The sequence below is a fragment of the Calliopsis andreniformis genome, chromosome 3 (assembly GCF_051401765.1).
Source record: "Calliopsis andreniformis isolate RMS-2024a chromosome 3, iyCalAndr_principal, whole genome shotgun sequence".
NCBI classification, from domain to species: domain Eukaryota; kingdom Metazoa; phylum Arthropoda; class Insecta; order Hymenoptera; family Andrenidae; genus Calliopsis; species Calliopsis andreniformis.
In genome coordinates this window covers 19,380,687-19,407,783 of record NC_135064.1, presented here as the reverse complement: position 1 = coordinate 19,407,783, position 27,097 = coordinate 19,380,687, and the positions used below count along the sequence as shown (strand labels likewise).

Genomic DNA, 27,097 nt, shown 5'->3' with positions numbered 1-27,097 from the left:
CGAATTTAATCAAATAAAGTTGAGTTCTTTTTAACCCTCACGTCATGTCAGTTTTCTCTAAAGCTTGAAATCTTCAAAAATGCTGGATCACGTCTACAGTGTCACTACTTTTTATTTATTCAATATGCTGAAGTTATTCGAAGAAATGGATTTTTCTCAAATTTGAATAATCAAACTAAGCAAAATATTAATTTTACTTAGATAATTGTCTATTGTGCTTAAACAAACGAGTCTTGAACATTCTGTACATTTGGACAGTTCTGTTTTGAGACGAACGATAAAAGAGGTCATTAATCCATGCTTCCTCAAAACCCAACGAGAGTAGCTTCTGAATGCAGCGAAATTGATATTAATAATACAGCTTTCGTGCTTGTAATTAACGTGCGCTTTGGCCGACGCGTTAATTAAGCGATGCATTCTGCTCTAAATATTGCGATGTTCATTTCCGATAAAACAGTCGTTAATAAGAAAAGAGGGGCAAAGAAATATTGTCGTATGCAACCGTGGAATTCAGGAACCTTGTTTATTATGGATTATGTAAGCACGCGTGATTATCACGCGATGTGTCGTGTGCTTATCTCATTCGTAGCATCGTTAAAGCAAGAAGTGTGTGCTTTTTCTTACGCTGCTGGGACATAGATGCAGGTGATCGTCGGTCGGTGACGTAACAGGAAAGTAACTGTTATTAAAACAGGTTGGGCAAGCACCCATGGAACCATAACACATTTTAAGTTAATAGAAGACACAATGAGTTGATTGTGAATCATCAGATTGCATTCAGAAACTTGAAAAATTTGAGATTGAAACATATATTTTATTCATAAATCTAAAGAAACAATTCTAGGGAAATAGTATCATAAAACTTGAGCAAAGGTTACGAACTAATATTCAATAAACAGTAATTAATCTTTTTATAAAAGAGTAAAACTTCATACAGAGAAAGTAAAGCATGAAAGTAAATAAAAATACGAGTGTCTTGTATCCCGACAGAATTTCACGAAGAGAAGCTTCACAGAAATGATCTGAGCACATGAATGTTCTCCTGCAATTAGGCATACAGGACGTGTAAAGGCCTGGAATAGCCGTCTTTAATTACAAAGTTAAACTTACACGCCTGGCCAGCCGAAGCTATCGGCTCTGACAAAGTTTCCGAGGTACTATGACCTCGCTTCAATGTATTCATCAAGAAGTCTCAAAGCTTATTACAAAGGGCTGTCGTCAACCATGATACCTTGTTCTTGCTGCTTGTCGAAGGCGAAAACTTTCTTAATCGTCGCTATTAAGTGGTACACGTGTAGCCGGAGTATCGAGGCAGAAGAATCGCCCAAAGCGCTACACGGAGACATGTAAGTAACGTTGAAGCAACTGTTTCGAAATTGGGGATTCGATTCTGTTAAAAAATAGATGGCAATATTATCTCAGAATTTTCTTAATTATATTTTTTTATCATTATGTAGAGATCTTCAGATCACAAAACTTTTCGTCTAAACTTTTTTCTTGCAGAATTCCTGTAGAATGTTATGGACTACATAGGTATAAAAAGTAGATTTTCATTGTTATTATCTTAAGAGTATTTGCAGTTACTTCTAGTATCCCTGGTCGTTTGACGAAACGAAAGTTCTCACTATCACCAGAAAACTTTCACAGTCAATCTGTAAGTAGAACAAGGGCAAAGTGGAAGAGGAAGTTGATGATCAGGCAAGATTGATTCTATAAAGTTTGTAAGAATCTCCATAAGACTAAAATTGACATATCTGTATAAATCGGAAACAGTCTTCGTAATCGATATTGTCTAATAGTTTGCTTCGATATTACAACACACTGTACAGATGTACCTAAATTGTCACTGAAGGCGCTAATTAATCAACGTTCTTGAATAGTTACGGAACTCGGTGAAAGTTCGTGATTTAGTAGTTTAAACTTCATTACGAAACCAAATTACCCAAGTTGAACCTAAGATAAGGTTTGTTCTGTCTACGTAGGTCCTCTGATTCTACACGTGTACTGTCATATGTTATGCTGCGATGTTTCAAAGAGAACAGAACTAATTATATATTAGTACATAGCTAGACACTTGACTTAAATACATAATATTTGCAATATTCCAATATTTCCTTGTTGAATATTCGACTTTCTGACAAATTGCCAGGGATCGATTGACGAATGACTGGGTCTCAAAAATGTTATCCACGTCACTTTGAAATATCGTCACCGTTCCTCACTGGCGAGCGTTCTTCCAGCAAACACTGCGTTATGTTGAAGGTATACTTTCTCAACCTCTCCGTGAGAAGAAAATATTATTTTATGAAGTACATCGAGGCTTTCTTGTGGAACTAATATTTCCAGTAGAGATCAGTCTGGAAACTGATGGGTCATGATCACTCTATCAAATTTCTCACGCCGATGACGAGTGCACGACGCCATAATTCTATATACGTCATCCCGTCCCTTTACTACGTCCTCAAGAATTTACCGCCTGAAATCTCACTGTCTCATCTTCGTAACACTCTCCGTTACCTTTTACTCTCGCTCCACGTTGCGGCATCATTGATCGCTGGCTGGCCATAGAACTCCTTTCCCTCATTTTTTCGTCGCCACTGTCGAAGAATAAAACCATGATCCGACGACCTTGCAATTCGATTGTTCTCGAACGAAACCACTTCTTCACTCAGAGGGTTCGGTGAATGGTGTCGTTCTTATTCTTTTGCATCGAGAAACACGTCTCACGTTGATAGAGATCCCTCAGTGGTCCTAATAATCTTGGCGATAGCTTCTGTCCTGACCCCATTACGCGTGAACACGGTCCAGCATTTTCACGCAGCCATTTCAAGGCCACTGATCAATTCACTAAGCAACGGCTGCAGATGTTGGATTAAATTGGAGGCGACTCCTATTCGTGGACCGTCGTCTTGACCCCGGACGTTATCGTCGGATTCAATTTAGGGAGTTGATGCAGTCAACTAAAACTATTCCAGCGCGGAAGTTAAAGGCCATTACTTCACGGCGTGCATAACGTTTCGTTTGATTCTGATCGTGGCCACAGCACGAGTTGCTTCAGTGTTGTTTCAGTGTTGTTCAACAGTAATTGTTTCACTGTTGCACCGTGTGAATCAAAATCGGTTAATAGGTATCGCGTTGCAGTCACGGGAAATATTCGAGGATTTCAACCTGCTGGAATTAAATCAAATATTTTAAAATGTAAAACAGACTTTGTATATTACGAGGAAAATCATATAAAATTTATTTTTGGGATAATTGTCGGCATTAAAATTTTTTATTATTTTCAAATTAACAAGCCTCGTGAAACGTGCACAGGTATATTCGATGAGAGATATGCAGTAATTTGCAACTGAATCTTTTCCTCGTGTTTTTTATTCTGAAACGTATAATCAAGTTATGCGTAGTTTGAAAATATTATGCATACCTTTTTTAAGATCTTAACCCATATCCCAATGACGAAATTGTAGATCAATCAAGTTTAAATTGTATGACAGATAAAAATAAGTACACAATTGGGCCATTTTAATTTGAACGAATCAGGTCGTCCAACTGAAACGGAAGTTCTGGTCAAGGACTGGATTAAGATTTAGTTGTACCCTCAATGGAGCGTCAGAAACCGGTTCAGATGAAATTTCGGCTACTTGTAGGCTAATCAAAATTCAGACTAACTAACTACTCTCCATGTAAAGAGATCTGCAGGCTCAGGAGGTGATATTTTTAGTGGCAGGTTGTCTGCAGAAAATGATTTACTCCCAGGGCCTTGACAAGTCGAACAATAAAACTCGAAGGAATATACTGCTTCAATATTCCCTCGATATCTTCGGGAACCCTCGTATTCGACGAATGTTATTGCTTCGCGTTCTTTCGAAATATAAAACCCAGGAAGATGGAACAGGCGGCCTGTTGCATCGAAACACGATCGCTCTCGGTTTACACGTTTCCATTTTCGAGGTCGCAACATTTGCGCGACGACTCAATGCCAATCAATTAATCGCGCGTGGATATTAGAGTCGCTGGGAAATTGAAAATTCCATCTACTAGTGATCGAACAACCCTCAGCTTGATAGCACAGGGCTGCTGTCGTTTCATTTCCTGCCGACGCGACAGGCAACTGTTACAAACTTCTGAATCTCGAGAACTGTTGTCTGTAGCGACGATTCTAGTAATCTAGCATCGATTTGCGAGTGCTGGATGAAACATGGCCTCTCCTTGGCTGGAGACTTACTGTGTTCTATGCTGTGAGCGTATCTACTTCCAGGATCAAAATTTACCCCCCAGTGTGCTAAGGACGACAGAAAGCGACCATCTTTATGGGGCCTGAGAGCAATATAATTTTCTGGTATTGTAAGTAATTTCAGTGGGACTCTTTTTATGAGCGATAATATGAACAAGTTAAATTTTTATTTATTTTGAAGTTGCAAGTTAAATTATAAACCAAGAATATATTTTGTATGCTTTCATACAGGTATTAGAAATTATTCTGTGAAGAACCATTGAAGGGAATTTTTTTAAGTTTTTTTTAAATTGTTATACATAGATAATTTTTATTTTAAAGAGATTTTGTAATTGAGAGAAAATTGCGTGTGCTTCTTTTTATATAAGAAAATTTTAAAACGAACAGGTTCAGTCACTTCGGTTATTCAATATAAGGAAAACGCTCGCAGTCTGACCACTGATACTACTCAATCTACTTAAACCCGATCTCCCAACGCCTTGCACTTTCCAAGCCCCTCAAACTCAACTCTAGTACACATACGCCTGACTAAATCTCAAAATCGATTTCCTCTCAAATTCAAGACACCATAGAATCTTGTATTCCATATTTCCAATTTATTCTTTCCTGTAAACTCGCAAGCCTTCCTCTTAAATCATCAACTCTGAAACCCCAGTATTCTATAAACCCTTATCGCTACTCTCAACAATTAAAAAAAATCACACCTTTAACTCTTTCTATAGCCACATAAAAGTATTGACCATCGATTCTATTCTCAGACTCTTCGACAAATAGTCACCCTCGTCCACAACAAACATCTCTAAAGCTGTTGGTATCGAGTGTCACAGAAAAATTGTGCTGAAATTAGCACAGAAGTAACCAGAAATATTCGCGACATTTCCCGCTAACGTGAATTCGTAATGTCGACAGGAAGGGAACGAGCGCGCGAAACTCGCGCCTGTTTCGGGCCAAGTAGGAAGTCCGTAATAACTGAAACAGCTGTCATTTCGACGAGCGCGAAAACGTCGTCGAAGAAAATTGCGATTCCCCCGTGTATTCTGTGGAATCGTCGAAACGGCGCGCATGTAAATTACAGTTACACTTTCTCCTCTCGCGCGTCGGGCAAAAATAAAAATGGTCGGTGGTGAAATACGTCGCGGCAAAGTGCACCGCGAGAACCGCGTAACACGCTCCTCGAGGATATTACTGCGTTAAGGGAAAAATTGCACGTCGCGATCCTTAAAGTGCGTCGTAACTCGTCGACGAAGGGATTCGATTATTTCTCGCGTAGATCAAACTGTAAAATTCGCGTCGTGTGTACACGCAGGCGTGTTCGCCTGCATCGAGGAGAACGTCATTGAAGATATTGAGTTTCAGCCAGTAGAGCGTAATAACCATTCTGTTTGGTCTTTTTCTGCGTTGGAGGAAGCAATTTTTTCTAGGGGGTTTGCTTGTATAATTGATTTCACTTGGTTTTCAGATACATTCTTCAACAGTTATTGAAAATATAGAGGAATTTTGGGGAATTGCTGCGAAAGAAATTGTGAGATGCGTGAAATAAGTACAGGATGGAATATTTGGAATTTCTTTTATATTTAAATCTGGCAGATGCTGGAAAGTTTGATAACCTTTTGCTTTAGAAAGCTTGTGATACCTTTAAGAACATGTTTTCCTTTGTGTTGGGGGATTTGGTGAGAGATTGGGTGAGACAGCGTAGTTGCAAAAATGCAATATAGACAGCCTTAGAATCGTGAAATTGAAGTCCTTCGGATGCATGGCTTACGTGTACGATTTCTCCCCACGATACTTGTACCGCTCGTACGATGTTGAAATTTCATGTTATTCGAACCGCAATTTTAATAATTACAGTATATCTATCTGTTCATTCATATTGCATTTATTTTTTTCTCTGACGAGAATTAAACATGATTCAGTCTTAATTATTCTTCCTTGATAAAATACTGCCTTCTTCAGAATAAACACGCAGAATGTTGAATTACCGATAAAAGATACGGTGCTGTTTTTATTTCCTTGTGAAGTAATTTATAAAAAAGGTTTAATAAAATTTCATTAAAGTGTAAAGTGTAAGTTTTATGTTCTTGCAGTTTGAGGAAAACAGGAATTAAATCAAATTGTAAAGCTTTTTATTAGCCGTGTTTATTCAATGCTTTTTCTGTAGTGATTGTTAATTCAATTAATTATGGATAGTGCCTCCTCGAAGTAATTGTAATACACACGTAAAAAGAGGTAAACATAGTACCTGTTGTGCAAATGATGAGGGTATAAAAAAACGTATTACAACGATGTTCGTTAACATTAATGCAATTCTGTGGGCGCGCAAGGTTGGCTAAAAATTTGCATTACAGCCATTTCGCTCGTTAGTTCGTTAAATCATTCTATTATACTGTAATCGCACTGACAACTTCATCCTGTAATTTTCGTTCATCGAATCGTTTACAGTCTTATGTCTCAAGTCCTACACATGCTAATTTCGTACTTAAAGCTTCTAAAATTGGCGCGATACCTCCGTCGTATCGACTATTTTCATATCATACAAGATATTCACTTAAGGGGTATGTAGGATAATTATTCATCATTATTAATTTACTTAGTTAGTTTAGTCTGAAATTGTTCCATTAACCTTTGACGATCACATGGGTAGAAAATGCTTAATAAAAACCACTATGATTACTCGTTTAATATTCTGAAGCATTAATATCCAAATTAATTACCTAGAAATATACTTTCAGAAAACCTTACTCACCTCTCACATTAAAAAAAAATATTTTGATATATTCCATTAAAATCGTATGAAAAGTTTTAATTATATCCTAGGTACATTTTCACAGTATATCCAAATGCTTTCAATAATTGGATTAATTAGTGTAGTATAGAGAGATATATTTCAGCATTCAAACTACGTCACTGAATGGAAAAACTCACACACACCTTTCAACCTACTGATTAAATTTTTGTTTCAATAAAAATGAGATTTGGGACCCTATAAAGATCGTATATAAAACGAACGTAAAGTAACAAGTTACTATCTCCAAAATTTAATTCCTTAATCCAGGATATAAAAAATTGCTATCCAGGATGGAACATGTTTAATCCCTGCAGCCCTGGATCTTCATCAACCTACGTTATTTCATTAAAAAATTTTATTCATGCACTGTACATGTTCATGCATGGGAAAATTAAAAAAGGGTAGAAAAAAGTAGACTAAAAAATTTACATTCCTAATATTTAATAATTTGTGCTTAGGTTCTGCCTTTTGATTAATCTTCACCAAAATATGAATCTTCAAAAACATGTACAGTCTATTCATTTATTATGCACACACATACCTCTGCTTCCATCGAAAGCGTCTCAAGGCTACCAAGGAAAGGTAGTATTTCTACAGTGACCAATCGGCCATCCAATATTTAACCGATAATCGAATCGCAGCGGTTGGCTGTCGTAATCTCTCACGATTTGTTCCGTTTAGGCTGTCGTCGAGCAGCTTTATAAGCAGTCTACTTCTCGTAGAGGTGTTTGGATCCGATCGCTTGACCTCGATTCCAATCGAACTGGACCCACTGGTCGGCTCTGGGTACACCTGTTCTCGGTCCAGTGGCTTTTTATTATTACAGAAATAACGCGAGCCCCAATTTAGCGACGCCCATTGTGGGGCGAGATAGCGTCGACGTTGCAGTCCATTCCTGTGGTTCGATCGTTAATTGGATAATATCGAATGATGTGAAAAAGCTGGGACAGGGATCGCGCGTCGTTTCACCGCTCTTCATCTACGACCAACGGGAACTTCGCTTTGTCACTGACCTCTGATGGATTCAGGATTGCCAGAGCTGCTCTGTTATTAATAGCGAACTGAGTTATGCAAGGTGTTTCAGCAATGGGCGTCTTACTCGGCTCGAGGATGACAAATGGTCCTATTAACGTGAATTTAGAGAGGTTCCGTCTTTGAAGCATAAACACTTGTTGTCTAGGATGGAGATACTTCATCGAGGAAGTCGCTGAAAATGATCCCCCGTCGAAATTGATGACGCTGCAACATTGTTTCAGTGTTCTGATCTTTATTAGACAAAGCAGCAATGGGAAGACATTTTCCTTAGTCCATAGTAGATAATAAATTATATCAGATAAAACAATTTAAAGGTAAAAAGAGGGACGAGATTGTGTAGAAATAATAAAAACAAGAATTATACTACAATTTATTTCTTCATCGTAGAGTATATGAAATTTTGAAGGATTAAACGAAAAGCAGGAGAAGAAACCAGGGAATATGGCTGGAAAAATGAGACTAGAAAAGACTGCAGGGATCAGAAGAAAAGAAGTAGACACTAGACGCGTGGGATTAGGCTGTACTAAAAGCAACTAGGAAAAAGAATAGAACGAAGAAGAAGGAAATGCTGCCATCCTTTTCCCTTCTCCCCAAGATTAATTCCCCCAGGGGTTAAGGTCGAACACGAAGATGAATAGACCTCCGTGACCCTCTAGCGAGCAATGAAAAATACATTTACCATTTCAATCCTCGAGGAGACCCTCCACCCTCGCCAAATTTCTCCCATTCTCTATACTTTCACTTGCCACGTCGTCGATCCTCGCCTAGCCGTCAAATAAGCAACATTAACGCAGCCTGTTCACCTCAGCGGGACAGATACATGCGTGAGTGGGTCGAACAATGTCGAGGAATAGCCTGGTCGCCGCGAAAGAGCTTCCGTCGGTTAGTTAAGCCGACCGCAGAAGTTTCGAGCTCCAATTGGCCAGCAAAACGAGCGCGTCGACAACGGACGACTAAACTTGGAAGAGAATCCTACGTGCCCCGCATTGTTCGCATCACGGCTGGTCGTGCAACTGGATTCTGTCCCATTGCGATTCTCTCGAAGCGGTCGCCTTCCGCTTCCTCTTCTCTTTTTTCAAGCGACAGGCCTCGCCATCTGCGCGTCGCGATTCGTTAACCCTTGCCCTGGATCGCTTTGAGAGGAGGCATGATTTTCATTGTTCGACTCGACTAGATATTCGAGACGGGGCTTTGTTTATGCGGACTGATCTAAAGAAAGAGCTCGTTCGACAGACGGGGGATGATTGAATGTGTCTGCAGCTTTGATTCTTGAGTCTTCTTTAGATTAGTCGAATTACTTGAATTCAAGCGACTCGACTGCAGGTGATTTAGGGTAATTTGGTCAGTGTGAAAAGTAAAGTGCAAATTGTGGTACTTGAAAGATGAAGCAGATTTTCATTTTGGTTCCGTTTCTTTAACTGTGTTTATGAAAATATGAAATTGCATCAAAATCTACAGTCTAGCGAGTAGAGTCATATTTTGCTTATTAGAAGTACTCGATAGCTGGACAGCTGAAATCTCTTATAGAGGTACCGCAGTAATTATCTGAGGATTGTAAAGGGTAAACATATATGTTCTTTCTCATATTTTATGCATATTGTCTGTCTGAGTAGGTATTCAAAATCGTACCCATGATTGATGGAGATTTAATGAGAATTCAATTACTTCCTGAGCGTTGTTCGCGTAGAGAAATTACAATTATCCATATTTTCAAGCACCAGAAAAGTAATCGCTCAAGTTTTAATAAAATGCTTCTTCGAAGCGATTGAAACTGCAATATATTTGAGAATAATGGAAATATCGCAGTTACTGTTTCGCCGATTAAACTCTCGTGTTTTATCGGTGCATGGATGTCGGAAATAGGTGGTCAGACTCTGATAGCTTATTCTACTTGATTAGAAGATGAAACAGACTTACGCGATCAATCAGCTTAGCGTTTTATTACACAGTAATAAATCTATGCGTCAAGGTGAGATTAAATGTCTATAAAGATTATAAGTACTGCTAAAACTCAACTATAAGATATAAAATAAACTTTTCAAGCTTCCTCATTCGTTCGTGAGACACTCCACAGGCTTCATAGATTCTTTGGTGCACAGTGTTTAACAGTATACGCTCATTATCAATTCTACTGCCAATTACATCGTCCATAGAAGGAAAGCCTTGTCTCTTACGATCAAGATAACGATCGAAGGAAGCATCGTTTTCTCTGAATGATCGATCACATATCAACGATGATCGGATCGCGGTCGAACCGAGTTTTCTGTTCACGATCGACACGTTTCACGTGACTGTCTAATCGACCCAGTTTCATGACATCTAATTCGAAAGAGGACCGGTTGTACCGGTAATTCGTGAGACTGGAGTTTTCGTGGGTCGACGAGCAGAGGTCAATGACCTGGTTCATTCGATCATTGCAAAATATTCCAACTAGTTATTTTCAGCTTGAAATTACGATGTCAATACTTATTTCTATCCATACAGTTTACTTCACAATTTAACATCTCAGCAACTCACGAACGTCTCTCCAAACGAAGATCACATTATGGACAAAGTCGCTCGTTGCCACTGTCTCAATGAAAGATAACGAGACACCATATATTACTGAAGTCCCTTCTGTGTTTCCTCCATAAGTAGAAAAATTAAAAATAGACCAGTCATTATGCGTCACACGGATCAATACCAATCGAACGAGAACCAAAGTTGTCACATGAAATTGCTCAGTCCTATATAAGGAAGTTAAGAAATTGAAAGTTTGATATCCTCCATAGGTAGGATGCCCCGCAACTCATTACAGATTCAAAACGAAATTTCTGCTGCAACTATAAATTAAAATGTCAACAAGACAGAAATACTGTCCGCCGACGTGGGAAGGCGCGCGCAAAAGTAATCAAAACTGTTTCACTGGAATTGCTTGAATTTCCAGCGTGGTCGGGCGACGTAAGAAAGTTTCCCTGAGAAAGAGACAGATACGGGCCGACTAACAAGGCGCAATTTTATTGTGCCCGTCGTTGAAACTCATTCTTTCAGTCGGTTTGAGAAACTGTCTGTGTCATACTGCGCGAAGGGACGATATTAATGGTCGTCGAGGATATTCCTCGAGATAGACATGCGAATGAGCGTAACGCCTGGAATAGGTTCCTGCAGTTTTGGTTCTGCACGAACCCCCGCGATTCTCCCTTCGACTTCGTGGAATTTGGGACGATATATCGTGGCGTGGAACAATAATTACAGAGACTATGTTTGCGAGCTTCTCGTGATTGTTGATTTATTTACTTTGGGGAGGCTGGGCCTCCAGCTGTCACGTCGGCGGGAAGAGGGCTGATATGGAAGAGGAAAACTTGGACTAAGTTCACTCACATTTTTCATACAGAAAAGTGCCACCATTAATTATGTTCTTAATACGCTTTTTCTAATTTAAAGGAAAACGCATTGTGCCTTCTGTCACATTTTTTTTATTTCTTTAGGTTTGTAAAGAATATGTAAAAAAACAGGTTCTCCACGGTTATCTAATTTTTTTAAGGTTCATAGGAATCTACTATTGGCTTCAATAGTCCTAATTTCTTATTTTTAATCATTGTGATTTCACTTGGGCACGGGAACAAACTCGGCTATTTACAAAAATGGAAATTTCAAAGAGAAGAGAGACTACAAAAAGATGGGGAAGGTAAAAAAAGAAGAGAGGTAGGAGGTAAGAAGTGTTGAGAGGTGGTAGAGAGAAGTGACGATAGATTGCTGACATGACAGATTGTTTAAATGGATATAATGTGTTAGACGAAAGGTCAATAGTGTCACATATTTCCCTGGTGAAGTGAGTCGTAGTAATAGGGTTATAAAAGTGGCTTGTTCGAGTGGGGTGTATTTACAGTGAGTTCTGAAACGTGCAACTAATTCAATAAATTGGGACACGATACTACCGATATCGAAACAATAAAAGTAAATTTTAAAAAATCAAGCTATAATAATACCTCTTAATTTGAAACTAATAGCCACCCTAATAATACGTTTTATTATTTTTTTCTACTTAAACAAAATTTTTAAAAACTACTTGCAAAAAGTTCCACTAGCCTAAGTAAAAAGTAAGGTAAACATCTCAGTACCTGGACGCTTAAGATACATGTCGCAGTAAGTGAACAATTTTGCATTTCAATAGCTAAATATTTTACTTTATTATACCTTTTTTATTCTGAAGGTTTCTTATTAGACACATAAGAATTTAAGACCAAAATTAAATAAAATCAGCGTTAGTGTCCAGGTAATGGGACATGCTCAGCTACTGGGACATTTATCTTAGCTCTTTTCTCACTATAATAACATCTTTAGAAAAGAAACGCGATATTACATGTAAAGAGTACAGCAAGACACAGGCTAGCTGACGCTTTCGCCCCGAATAGAGAGATCGCGTTACAGTTTCGATGGGTCTCATCGATGCGAGAATTTCGAATGTCCAAGAAAGCCCTAGGTGTTTGGTATTCGGGTCGGCGGGTCTTTGTTAATCGGGGGGAGAGAAAAATCCAGTGGGAGAAATTGGTTTTCGATTCGTCGGATATGAAGGCAAGGAGATACGAAGGTCCGCGAGAACACAGTTGGTTAGCATGTAGAAATTGGATGGAACCGATGGAAACGCTGCCGTAACTAACTTCCTTTTATCGGCCCCAGAGAGAATTACCCTTTTCTGCCTCTTCCTTGTACTCGTTTCACACGAACTCCTGCAGACATGCACCTCAAAATGTGCTCTGAAACATAGAACAGCCCCTCGGCCTGCTGCGTTGTCTCCGATCATTCCTCAGTATTAAATTGCCTGTAAAATTTCTATCGATATTCTAGCTCCATATGTTCGTAAATTGGTTTGGAAATTTTTAGAATAACCCTAGAAAACCTAGGTATATTTCTGGGTTATTTGAAAATGAATTCTTCTTAAAATACTTTTGAATAGAGAATTAAAGAATTACATCCACCTAATGACCCACAGAAAATTTACAAGTTCAAGAATTTTAAAAAAGACACCTGTCAGTGGAAATGATATGAAAGGTTTTTCTGGTGGAAGATACATCTCTTAGCTATATTATCTTAAATTTTCTTCCAGAAATATTAGTGACTAAAAGAGATATAAAATTTAGGATCATTTTTGCCTGAACTTTCGAAGTGAAACAGAGTATAGCAACTTCTATACACATTTAGAGAATTTTCGCTCTACAGAGCACAATGTAATTGTGTTTTCTGTGCCCAGGAGCCATTTTCTGACTGTAGCTATTTGCACTGCTTTATGCTATTTTCTTGAAACAAATGCTGCCACAGTTTTCGGATCCTGAAGTTCAGATCCACTTTTAAAATTGTTTCCACTCAGCGCACCAACAGAAATGGTTTTCATTTCTTTCGTTCAGCCCTTGCGTCATCTAAATCGTTCAAAAACGTCTGGGAATCTTTCTGTGCTCGTTCGATTCGCTATTCCGCTAGGTTTAACATTACTCCTCGAACTGCCTTCTTCCCTTTGATATGATAATACATTAAACGCACTTTCCATACTTTCATTCACAGAGAAAGCAACTGAATACGTAGTTCGTTCGAAAAATTTGCATAGTTCACGATTCATCACACGCAGCTTGATCCGAGCTAGCCTGGGAAATTATGCTGCTGCGATTGTCGGTGATAAATCACTGATTTATCCGAATAATACGTTCCAAACGCCTCCTATTCAGCAAGCGTCGATACTTCAACGAACATGCATAATTCATGGCTCGACAGCAGCACTGAGTATGTACGGTTCAGTGTAAGTTGACACGCGCCGCGTAACCTTTATCACTTCTTCCTCTCTTATCTTGTTTGCAACTGTTCCCCCTTCGACGCTGTTCAATCTGTGGGAGTACCACTTTTAAGCAAAATTCCCTCGAATTTTTACTCAGACCTACTGTTATCACAGAATTTACCTTAAAAGTAGAAATTTTTGCACTAATATCTGGTATTTATATTTAAGTCTCGTTAGTATACCCTTACTCAATTATAAGTATATTGGTAAATAATCTTTTTTGAAGTTTTAACTTTAAATTTCACCTCTTTTATGAGATCTCTGTCTTGACTAAAAGACCAACTTTTAGAAAAGGTAGAAAAAAGATTTCTGTGTTGTACAGATAGTGTAAATTCACATGTAAAAGCTACAATATTTTGAAGACACTTTTATAGAATTAAATATCACAATAAATCATAACTCTTTTAGGTTTCCATCTTCGTATAATCCCTCAACAGAAATTTCCCTGTAAACTGATATTATTTTCTAAGAAATATGTAACCTATAAACTATCGAGAGGAATCCGAACACACAGCCTCCTTCCCTGGGTCTGAAAATTCCTCTTAGTTGTCGTTTAACATTTATTTCTGTTTTCTATTCATGGAGCTTCACTTCCAGGCTCGCTTTTTCTTGAAAATCGTGAATTTACGAGGTCGGTCGCATCTTTCATTCCCAAAAGGCTTGTTAGGTTCTCTGTTTACGAACAAACGCTTAGTGTTCCCATGTACAGTTGGTTGGCCCAGGCTTCGCTGTTTCCAGCCGCAAACACGAAGCGGAAGAATTTCACGTCATATTAATTTCATGTCGGCGTAATTAACTTATTGATTAATTTCACCGCGTGTTCTTGCTCCGCAAGTAAATCAAGCCGCGGATAAATTCACTCTGCGGTGGGCGGTGTTATTAACCGCGTATTCTCGAGTGAATTTTAGAGAACCACTTGCTGACTTGCTTCTTTCTTTAGGATCTGGGTTGTAAACGATCGTTCGCGGTTTATTCAATTTTGCAGACTACGTGGCATTCAGACTTCTAAAGCGTTACGTTTATATCTCCTTGGTACACTCTTTTGACGTCATTGAAGAATAGATAATTGAAGTTTGCTTCTGTTGCTGAGGTATTTTCTTGTCGAAACATTTTTGAGGAAAATTTTTAAGAGAACGCTAAACCAACATTTCTGAAGATTAAATATTTCTTTAGAAATTAATAGAGAATTTTTGTAATTATTGCACTGGTTTGTGAGTAGGTACAATTACTATGCAGTATGAAGATGTGTAATTTGCGCCTTTTGACAAAAGCAAGTTTCACCATAAAATTCTCAAAGCACTGTAGTAAATCAATAACGCTGCTGCTGTACACTTAAAAATTTTCTTGCGTTTTGAACGTCCACCGTCATAAAATTTTTATAGCATCCATAGCTTAATGGCATCGTCCCCTGACGCAACTGTTTGGCTGAAGATGACCACTGGCGCCACTCGCAAATGGGAGCACAAAAATTTGAATGTCTTCACGTGCTAAGCACGCGAATCGACGTTAACTTTGCGGAACAATAAACTCTTAAACATTTATCGTAAAAGACGAAAAATTCACGAGTTTCAGAGAATAAAAATCTCGATTCCTAAAAGCTACTTTTAATAGAAATATCTTAAATTATCTTTTCGTAGCACCACAAGCGCTGAGAATTTAGCTTACTTCAACTTTCCCAATTCTTTATTTCCTATTTTTCTACTTGTCTCATAAATTGCTTAATAGAGGAGGAACTCTTCTAAAATAGAGTTCAGAGTGTCAAGGCAATTACTTACACACAGAACTGGAACCACGAATATGGGGATCAGTGACCAATGACAGGTGTTGATCGCTCAGGATTCTGGATCAGATTACGGAAACGTATAGCAAACGATATCTGTACCTGCGAGCAATGCTTCGTCTCCTGTATGCCAGAGATTATTGGTTTTTCCGTAGTCCACAGAGAGGGATGAAGCAAACAATAGAAACTTACTGGAGCGTGCCTTAAAACTGGAATTCATTAAAAGGGAGATACAGCGTAGGCTCAGTGTAAGGTTCAGACAATCGTTGTTGAGCTCTACCAAAGGAAAAGTGAGCTAGTTCCTTTGAAAAGAAACTCTTCAATATCCAATCGGTTCATTTTTTATTGATGATTCTAGGGTTAAAGAAGACCTATCGATAAAGTGTTCCGCGTAGCTATTGACTCATGGAACGTTGAGAACTTCGAATTCTTAACTTCTCTTATTTTTGGTCGACATACTGCAAGTGAAAGCCTTCCAATCTTTCTCGATATAGGCACTCTAATTTCCTCGAGACCACTTTAACTCGTTCCAACTTGCTTTAATTTGTTCCAACTTACTATAACCTTTTCCAGTTTGCTTCGCGTGGCTTTCAAGTGACCCATAGACCTCAGCTTATGGATATCATTCATCATCCTGTAAATTAATTGTATTCATACACCTCAATACGTGGCAATTAAAGTGTCGAGGGAAGGTATCTGTTCCCTTTGAACGTTCAAAGTTTCCTACGCTCGTGTGCCATTGATAAAGCCATTCAACTCGCGTTACGAGTAGCTGAAGACAGATTTGCAGAGGCGTTCGTCTAGCAAGCGTATCACATCGCGATCAGTGTCTGCCAGAGAAGCCTCGAAATATTGGGGTAGTTGACAAGCAAACGACGTTGTGTGACAAGCTGCTGCCAGTCACAGATATCGTTTGACGCGTTTATTCGTGCAGAGGTGTAATCAGATGTTACAACTGTTAGGGAAAAATATAGAACCTCAGCTGTCGTATTTTAAGTAGCGAAAATGATCGAAAACTGTCCTAGTTCGATGACCTCGACGTCGAAAGATCCTTTCGGGATCACGTCGGAGAGAAGAGATGAGGGAGTCGAGAAAAATTCAGAAGAAGAAATCAGGTTTACACGCGAGCTTATCTCGATCGTTTGGCCGAATTCCAAGTCCGAGTAGTAACGATCGTAACTCCTCCTTCCACGTTTCTCTTTCGTCCGACCATCGGCTCGCAGGTGGGAATCGATGGACCTAAGTCTCAGCTTTAACCAGTTAAGAGATAAGAGAAGTGTGATTCACCATGATTATTTGGTCTGCAGAGTGTAACAAAAATTACAATAAAATATCAGAATTAAACGCATGCATCTATTTCTGTTTTTGAGCTTAAAGTATCTTAAAGGTATCTTTCATTCTCAAAAATTGTATAAGTACTATAAAAAGAGGAAGAAAAAGATCCACTATAAAAAAATGGACGACAAGAACCATATATTTGTTCTAAATTTTTATTCTCAGTTATCGTTGCAATTTTGCCAATTTAATCTGAAATGTATTTATGACCACTATTTTTCCTACGCGCTGTACAAATCAAATGGAAAGAGATATCGGTCGTGTTTTCTCGATCGTCGCGATGAAACTCGATTTTCTTTCTGGCTGATTTTCGTTTACGGGGTCGTTGTAAAATTCCGCGCAACAGGTGTTTAATAAAGTTACAGCTGGAGTATTATGTATTCGTCGTAATTGATAGGATCGCGCGAATCTCATTCGTCGTTGATATGGGGAATCGTATCCGAAATATTTGTCGAAATCCGAGAATCGTTAATTAAGTCACATCACTGTCACTGGTTTCACAGAAATACTCGAATAATGAGACAGTAATTTAAGTAACGCGTGTCAAATAATTAACAGAGATGCACATATTGTTTTGAACAGTACTGAAAACATTTGTGACACGTTCTAGGATATTTTCGTTTGCAATTCTATTTTGTTAGAAAATCGTTTTGAGAGTTTAGAAAATAAATAATTTTAATTCAGTAGATCTATTTTCACGACGCGCACGCAGATGCTCGAAACTATATTAATTAATGAATTTTCGCTTGGTCGATTATTAGCGTTGCTCGCATGTTCGAATAACCATAAGTACATTACCTCCAATTCGGGCATAAATTGATTAATCGTTCGCTAACTAAATAACCAGTTATCCGATTTTCAAGACCTCCGAATGATACTGAATTTAATCCCGTCTTCGTACAGAATTCGATGCAAATCTCGTTATATGGGAAAATGGATTCACATCCACTGATCTTATCTAGCAATATCTGTATTTATGTAAATTAAAAAGTTCCTAAAAAATACTTCACGTACTGATATAATGTCTCGGCTACATACTTCAAGGGCTCAGATTAAGAACACCACACAAGTATTTTTTGTCATATAATAACTTATCTTGTTACAGGCAAATCGTTTTGCAATAAACAGTCATCGATATACTTTATCAGATAGATTTATTTAGAAACTTATCACTAAAGACATTGCTCAATATAGTTGTTGATTGATTATAATTTTTAATTTACCTTATGCTCACGTTGCATGATTTCTTCATGCCTCTGTACTTTAGAAGAATGATGAGATAAATAACAATTCTGTGTTGCAATTTCAATCGCATATAGATACATGTCATTTGTGACATTTTATCCTCCTACGATCGGAAGAACGAAATTAACACAACCAATAGAAGACTCGTGATGGAGTAAGTGGCCATCATTGCTCCAGATTTTGGGGTAGAATGTAGAACTACAGCTGCGTCCGCAGGAACGTTGAAAGTCGATGAGCTTAGGACAGTGCTGAGAAATGAACAAATGTTATTATTCAAAGCTGTTTTTTATGAATCAATCCTATAATAATAAAACTTATTACGTTAAACGTTAGAAAATTAAACAGCTAACTGTTTAAGTAACGTATCATCTTTATCATTCTTTTTACTCACTTTAGAGTTAGCTTAGCGCCCACGCTTTTCAGCAGTATTTTCGTGGATTTCTGTTTCGTCACATTCGACAGATCGACCGGGACGGTTTGATTTTTGAAGTTTATCAAAAGTGTCAATGTATCATTGACACCTTTTCGCATGACCATTAATACATCTTTCTTCAGAACATCTGTCACCAGAGTGCCATTACTCAGTGGTTCAGAATTTCGTAAAGCGGTTAATGCTTTGTAAAGTTTATAATGAGATTCAGTGTCGTTTTTCTGCTTCGCCAGATTCACCTGTTTGTAGTTGGGGTTAACATGTAACCATGTTGTAGCATTTTTACTAAAGCCTGTTCAAAAGAAATAAATGTTTTGAAATTACTAACAGCTGTTCTTCTATTCTTTGCAACATTTCTAGCAGCTCGTTAAAAATGTAGTAAGCAAGATTAATTTGGTAATCTCGTAGTATTAGTATATTTCTTTAAAGAATGAATTTAGTTTATTCAGTGCAAAGAAGTCTTCAAGTGATAAAGTATTTTCGATTTTCTAGGTAACTCTCTAAGTAACAGTTTGAGATCGTCATATGATTTTTCGAAACTATAGATAATCTAACTGATTGTAGGGTATCGAAGGAAGGAGAGTGGATGTACATACATATAATTATATTTCGAAAGTAGGTGTGTAGTAGTAACTATTTGCTAACCTGCGCTTGTGCTATTGTCCCATTGGAATGGTGTACGACAGCCGTCGCGAAAATCGAATACTGGCTTCGCTGTCAATTCTGGATCGTCTTCCATGCCAATTTCTTCTCCATAATATGTCACTGCTACACCAGGCAAAATCATCTCTAGCATCACCATATGATCTCCCTTGCCTGGATAGCGAGTTCCGACACGAACTCGGTCGTGATTTCCCATCTACCGAAATGTATTAGAATATGTACATGATGCATTCTTGAAAGTTATTCAGATTAGTAAAAAGTTATAGACAATTACAGAGGTAGAAATTGAAAATTTAAAAATTTGAAAATTTGAAAATTTAAAAATTTGAAAATTTGAAAATTTAAAAATTTGAAAATTTGAAAATTTGAAAATTTAAGAATTTAAAAATTTAAACATTTTAAAATTTTAAAAATGGTATATCATTTCTTCGAAAAATTCAAAAACTAAGTTGATTTAAATTGAAAGTCCAGTTGAAGTCAAGTTCAAGGTTTACTATGTGACCCAGTATCAAGAAACGTTTGAAAGGTCAACCAATTTCGGGAGACCCTGAGCTTATTGCTAGACTTAAGTGTGTTACCTCATCCTGTACTTACGTTTGCTTTCGTATTGATTTTATACCAGACGTTAATAGTTTCTAAAACCTTCTGCAGAAAACTACAAACTATATACTTCTGCAAAATCTACATACCACCCAATTAGGTACAGCATCGGTTCTGTTTGGTTTCATTTGCATCCATTTGTTAATAATATTCTTGAAATCATCGGCGTTGGAATTGGTGTTTGCGTCTGTTATGAACTTGAAATTAAACGGTACGTTTGAGCCAAAGCTGTAGTATTTCATAGTGTTTTCCCAACTGCTGTACGCCTCTGTCAGTAACACCTGTTTTATAAAACAGACAACGTTCGATTTGAATACTCTTTGTATGTTTAAATCGAAACTATCAAAATGCCTGTTAACGTTTGGCGCCAAAAGTTCTTCAATAAACTGTTTCCACTGTTCGTACTCATTTATCGTACGTTTTTTCACTTGAAACAGATTACGTTAATCGATAACCATTATCGATCACTATCGAGTATGAAAATAAAAAGAAAAGCATATTTGATGTGTTGCAATTAAAATCAGAGTGACGTGTGTATTTATAAATGATCCTAAGTCGAAATACATTTTTTTTAAATAAATAATTCTTTCTGTTTTCTACTTTTTTCTTATTTCATTCATTTAATTAAACGAATGATGTGCTGAATATAGTATCCTAGACTCAATTTCGCTGCACTCCTTGGATCGTTTCTAACGCGGTCTCGTTTTTTTTAAGAATACAAACTTTTGTAACTTTAAAGAACATATAAGGAAACTATTATCTTCGTCTTCTATTTCTTAATACATTAAAACTTCATTGTTTTCAACAGTAACATAAACTACGTTCTCAGTTACAAGACAAAGTCTTGACATTCAAAATTCGAACAGTTGATTCAGCCCGTACATTAACACGATTGATTCTGCTCACCTTTTCGTCCTGCCCACGATCTTCCGCGTATTTGTCCACGTAGTCTCGCCAGCTCTGTATCAACTCGTAAGTTTTAGGCTGGTCTTTTGTTAGAGTGTGAAGCACAGCGAGATGATCGTCTGGTCCAACACCACTTATATTACTCGGAGGTTCGTCTTGCGTTATGTTGCTCTCGAATAAATGTGGCACAGCGTCTATACGGAATCCGTCAACTCCGATGTCCAGCCAAAATTTCATTACCTCCTGAAACATAAATCTACGATCTAAACCTCGTAAGCTATTCGAAGTAAAGATGGAATTGAAGAATCTGAACTGAAGACATCCGTCGTCTAAACTCAAGCTTCATTGCTAGTTTTCGAAATTCTGTTAATATGTTCAGTATCCTAATTATAATGTACAGGGTGTTCGACAACAGGTGTCGCTAATTTCAAGAGATGATTTTACATGCAGAACACGACGAAAATCAAGATTGACGAAATTGCGTTTGAGACTTCATTTTAGTATTATATTATTAATCATTGCAAGAACGTTTAAAATTCACGTGAAATGTGTCTGACTGAGGACTTATTCTACTATCGGCGTACATTAGTCAGGCCAGGTCAAATACAGTGAAATCAGTAGTATAAGTTTTTCCCGAGACGACCATTTCGTTTTCCTGGGGTGGATGCTTTTGCACGTGGCGTGCCGACTAGGAATTATGTAAATGGTTAGTAAGTAGACGATGGTGATCTTGTGACAAAACTGTACTTTATTAGAGATGATACGCCATCGACAGTCGTGATCGATCTCGCGAAAATCGCCCCAAACAAAGATCATAGAAAAGTAAACAAACAAACAAAAAACGAGATCGCAATTCCGAACAATAAGTTTTACAAAGCACCTCAAGCATTTACTTGTTCAGCATCGTTGTCTGCAAAGCCTAGACTATTTATTTTATCTTAAAAGTGCAAGTTTGGTAGGTACGGATATATATAGGACGCTGTCTAACTTGCTGACGTGGACGATACGGATAAAGTTTCGCCGTGGCTTATACGATCGGTTGTACATGTACAGAAGAAACAATAATACAATGATAAAAAAGGGCACCTTCATTTCCTTCTGTACGTCTTCATTCTCGTAGTTCAAGTCAGGCTGTGCAGGATAGAATTGATGATAGTAAAATTGTTGTCGCGTGTTGTCCCATGTCCAACCTGTGCCGTTGAACACACTTTTCCAGTTATTTGGTGGCACACGCGTGATGTTATTTCCATTAGTTACATTTTTTCCATCGTTCCATATATAGTAGTCCTTATACTTCCCTGTCTTGTTAACGCTCAGTTGGAACCATTTATGCTTATTGGACGTGTGGTTAGGAACCAGATCCAGGATGACCTGAGAATCGTGGTGATATTCATTGTAAATACAAATAATTTATAACTTATGTTGAAGAGGTCTAAGGGATAAACCATCGATAAATAAGAATTTTTCTTCAATAAGAATTGATCACGTGTTCGTAGATTTGTGATCTAAGGAGTAGATATAAAGTCTGAGAAATAATTATTTTTTATCTGGCCTGTTATTTGCTATCGTGTATACGATTAAATAGAAATTGTACTGTGTAGAAACGTTCTACAGAGAAATTTGGAAAGCATCCTTCTTCCCTCATAACATACTTACATGCATAAATCCCATTTGCTCCCAACAGTATCGTATACCAATTTCCTACATTTTGCCTTCTAATATCTGATAGCTAATGGCTAAATAATGGTAAATGCTAAACACCCGATTAAGTTGGATGGTATTTAGATAGTTTACTATGTTGTTCATTGTCAGTCTCTTAGCGACCCCTATTATTAACTCTGTCCCACTCAACAATACTCGTGCAATAAAAAGTTACAGAGGGACGATATACTGTACGATAAAATGCAGAACTAAAATACGAGTGTATGAACTCTAATTGTGACGTGTAGGGTTGTACAACTGCCACTTATTGTACGGTTTATCGTATGACATATCGCGACGTCTGTAAACCCTTTAAGAGTGCCGTGCTTGCAATAGGTATTACGATAACTGGAGTTTATGCGATAAATAACGTTCTAGAGTCGCTCGTTATATTTTCCCACTATTTCTTGTAACGCAACTGGCAGCATAGCGCCAAGTTGTCAACTCTATCAACGAGTTATTGTAAATATATCGTAATGTAGCTAGCCATGAACGTAAAGAAAGAGTACCTTCAAGTCGAGTTTCTTTGCTTGCGCTACAAGTTCTTTGAAATCGGACAAGGTCCCGAAAGTGGGATCGACATCCGTGAAATCTGATATATCGTATCCGAAATCAACCATTGGGCTCTTGTTTATCGGCGACAACCAGATAGCTCTCACTCCAATATCCTTGAAATGTTGCAGTTTCTTTGTTATACCTGTTGCAAATATCAGAAAAATTTCAATTAGTTACGTATAATTTACTATATCTTATGGTGACATTTAAGAATTGGAATACGAAAGGGCTCTGTATTATTTCGAAATTGATCGATCAAACATTTTTATAGATTCGTGGCTGCACTATGAAATGTGTTCGTTGCGAAGTGCATCAGAGAATTCTTTTCATGATTGTACCTGTAATACTGATAGTTACTATGTGCAGTGGTTAAAAGCGCCAGGGAACGTATGTCGATAATGTTGGAACATTTTGATCCATTTGATCGGTAAAGGGAGGGAGAGATTGAAAGTGATGGATTGGAAGTAACATTAAATGCAAAACACGAGTAGTGCAGCAGAATATGTTTTATGGAAATAGTGTGATTTCTCTTTTTTCTTTTTTGAATTTTTTGTTTTAGTAATTAATGGATTGTGATTTCATTCCAGGTGATGAATGCTACTGGCTGTGTGCATTCACTTTTGAATGGTTCATGTAGTAGAATATTAGTCTAAGAGCTTTCGTATTGCATCTCATGAAAGTTGTGAAAATGGTTCATTAAATATGTGTTTCGTTTTTCGTTTCAGGTAAGTCAAGTTACTTAAACTACTACTATCGTGTCTCCCATCGATGCCACTTAGAGTAAGTAGAAACCCAATGAATTATCAGGTTGTCGATTTTTATGAAAGTTCAGAATTTTTCACAAACATGGAAACATATATGTGCCTCGTTAGCGATTCTTTTAATTACGATTATGCATACAAAGACTGCCTGTATGTTACATCACGTACATTACAGAAAGGAAGCGGGATACCCACAGTGTAATTATATTTTGCTATATGTAAAGACTCTTGTTTCCTCTACTCGTAAGTGACGTCATTTTCGCACATTCAGTGCATAAAGCAAACGTGAAAAAGAAGCAAAATTTTTCAAATTAAAAGTTCCCTTCTGGGTAATGACATGAGGTTTGATTAAAATTTTTTATATCCCAAAAAACTCCGTTATTTAATTTTACCTTTGTAGACGTATAATGAGATCGTGTTTAAATAAAGAATAATTCTTTTGTCACTAATTAATTCAAGAAGAATTTCTTTCTAGAACAACGATGCATACTTTGAAATAGAATTGCAGTATTCCTTTTAAATAAAACTGAAAAATACTCTACCAAAGATCAGAGAATGGATCACATATTTTTCTAAATAACTGCCTCTAAAGGTCATCACTATAGAATAAAAAAATCAAAATAAATAAAAAGAGACAGTAAAATCACAATACCAATCCAAATAAATAATAAAACCAATCTGAAGCAACCTCTATTACTTACACTATCGAACCGAAATACATATGTGCACCATTGCCATATGTAATCTCATTGTATGCATTTATACGCACCTGAATTCAACCACCCTTCGAAACAACAATGCAACAATCCACACATATTTCACCTACCTTTCAAGTCCCCGACACCATCGCCATTGTCGTCCATAAAGCTTCGCGGGTACACTTGATAGAAGACGCTGTTTTTCCACCAGCCCTTGTTTTTGATCTGGGCGGACACCGCGGTGACAGCCAACAGGAGGCAGACGATGTATCCAATGCTCTTCATGATTAAGATTACGCGACGCGCGATCACAGGTGTCCGCTTATATGGCAGTGTCCCACGGTAAAAAAGAGTGACGGCTTGCGCATTGTTATCAACCGAGGTCGGAATAAGGTGTAGTCGATAAGTGGTGTCTCATCAAATTGATAAACGATCACGCGAATCGACATTCTTGCTACTGGACCAGTCTTTCTTAGCTATGCAAATTGCGAGAAGTAGAGTGTGACGGGAGGATGGCTTCATGTGCCACCTTTGACTGGCTTCGAGGACCCTCAACCCCTTGCACGTCGCGTCGCTGACATTGAGGAATCCTTGGAGAATTCGAGAGGGAGTTGAAACTTTTTTTGTTGGACTCGAAGTAATCTATGCTTATAGTAGTGAATTTTGAAATATTTGTCTTTTGTATTTCTTTTTCTTTGCGTTAAGGAGTAAAAGTGACTTAGAAAGTAATCTATTTTTTATATCTGTGTGTTTAAAGGATATTTAAATTGCAACTTGCAAAGTGCAATTTTATGACATGTTATATCTGATTTTAGGAATATTCCTGTTTTGTCGACTAGCATGCAATTCGTTATGAGTGTTTTCTAGAGGTTGAAGATAAATCCATTGTTCAAGGGGAAAAACTACTGGAATTTATCACAAAAGTGATATAATTGAAAATTTTATTGAGAACACTTCAGAATCACGTTTTTAAACACGCTCAGATTATTTTCAACGTCATCCATGTTTCTTGTTACGAAAATGACTGGTTTATTGATATCTCAGTGACTTACTGCGTGCTCATCTGGTATTTTGTATCTCTTGCTCATGTACAGTAATACATCAAATTAATATCCATGAATTTTCATGCATAGGTTTCTGAAGTGATTCTGACGTTAATTATTTCAGGAAAATTGATCACGTTTATTTTTAAAATATAGTAATACCTCATCACAATGTAGTTATATTATCTCAACTATAATCACTGATATGAGTTTTTCCATTCTCTTTTGGGAAATACCCGATACAGTTATTCTCGACTTGGGTCTAAAAATCGAAACGCATACAACCAAACGATGAATCATCGCTGTCATACAGCTCTGACGCATAGACCTGATAGTCTTGTTAGTATGTTAGGAGTCAGTTACAAAACTGCATTCCACAATTGACTGTAATCACTTATTGTAATTGCATAATATTATAAATATGTTGCAGTGAAGAAACGGTGAATGTTACATCATTTTGACATTTCTCGAAATCTTCAGGAAATATTGCACGCAATATTTTGCCTTTTTGCTCTGGAATATCTGAAGAAATTTATTATTGGTGCCGTGAAAGTTCTTAGCTTTCTTTGCACGGAAGTTAACCAGAAGTTTCTCTTCTCTTTGTTCATCTGCGACGGGAGGAAATTTTTTTTTATTACAGTGAGCTTTAAAACTTGTTCACTGATGTTATTTATAATCTTTCACTACTGAATGCAACGTGATTGAATAATAATTGAAGATAAAGCAATAGTAACGAAGAAATTTAAATACATAAGTGATAATAAAATTATACAAAATGATTCTATTGAGAGGTAACGCTGTCATAAATTGACATTATCATAGGATTTTTATTTAAAAATATTCGAACTAAAATTTCACGAATTTGGGGACCTGAAAAACTACACAATATTCATATAAAATGCATTCAACAGAAATGCTTTTTCTATGCTTCCATCGTTCAGTAGAAATACGATTCATAATTTTGTTACATCGAACAAATTTGAAGTAAAAATTTTTCCATCTCACTTTGTAATTTAAAATTTCGTCCTCGCTTTTTTCAAATTCAATGGAGCGTTCCCATTTGCCCCTCTTATTATAGGGAATAATTATATAAATTTTTGTTTAAAATCTCTGACGTGTTTTGAATTCTCAATATAGATTTATCCATATTATGAGCATAATAACTAAACTTTTGACGACTCTCTTGTTAATTCGATAATCTAAAGAAAAAATATAATCCCCAAAAATATGTTTATTGAAAATATTTAAAAACAACAGCTTCTTCAGCTCCTCAACGCTGCCTTTTTCCTAAATTCTTTTCTTTTTATTTCAACTCAAGCACAGATGATAACCACAACGATCTAGATGAATAACTTCTTTAGATTGCCCAGATTTTCAAGAGTAAAAAGGGTGAGTTACCATCGCGAAATGAATGATTCATTTCATCGCAGCGAAGGGGTTGCTCACGAAATATAGGACGGAAGTCGCGTCCCAGAATCGACTTCCTTCGTCGTATCTAGATCTCAAGATTGAATCAGTCG

At 37.3% G+C, this 27,097-nt stretch overlaps 2 protein-coding genes across 5 annotated transcripts in view; one reads left to right on the top strand and one right to left on the bottom strand.

The window, feature by feature from the left end:
- LOC143177503 (dual specificity calcium/calmodulin-dependent 3',5'-cyclic nucleotide phosphodiesterase 1) overlaps positions 1-27,097 on the top strand; it is an 80,798-nt gene that overhangs the window by 5,420 nt on the left and 48,281 nt on the right. The window lies entirely within an intron of this gene.
- Positions 18,119-25,499, bottom strand: Aglu2 (alpha glucosidase 2). 2 transcript variants are annotated; one of them, XM_076375438.1, is made up of 8 exons: positions 24,663-25,499; positions 23,030-23,217; positions 21,906-22,190; positions 20,820-21,062; positions 20,003-20,194; positions 19,296-19,509; positions 18,612-18,942; positions 18,119-18,468 (listed from the first exon to the last, which is right to left on the bottom strand). In XM_076375438.1, exons 1-8 carry the CDS (start codon positions 24,817-24,819, stop codon positions 18,324-18,326), a joined length of 1,755 nt encoding a protein of 584 aa, XP_076231553.1. In that variant the 5' UTR covers positions 24,820-25,499; the 3' UTR covers positions 18,119-18,323. The 2 variants fall into 2 exon arrangements, with proteins under 2 accessions (XP_076231553.1, XP_076231554.1); XM_076375439.1 differs by lacking the exons at positions 23,030-23,217; positions 24,663-25,499 and adding an exon at positions 22,476-22,605.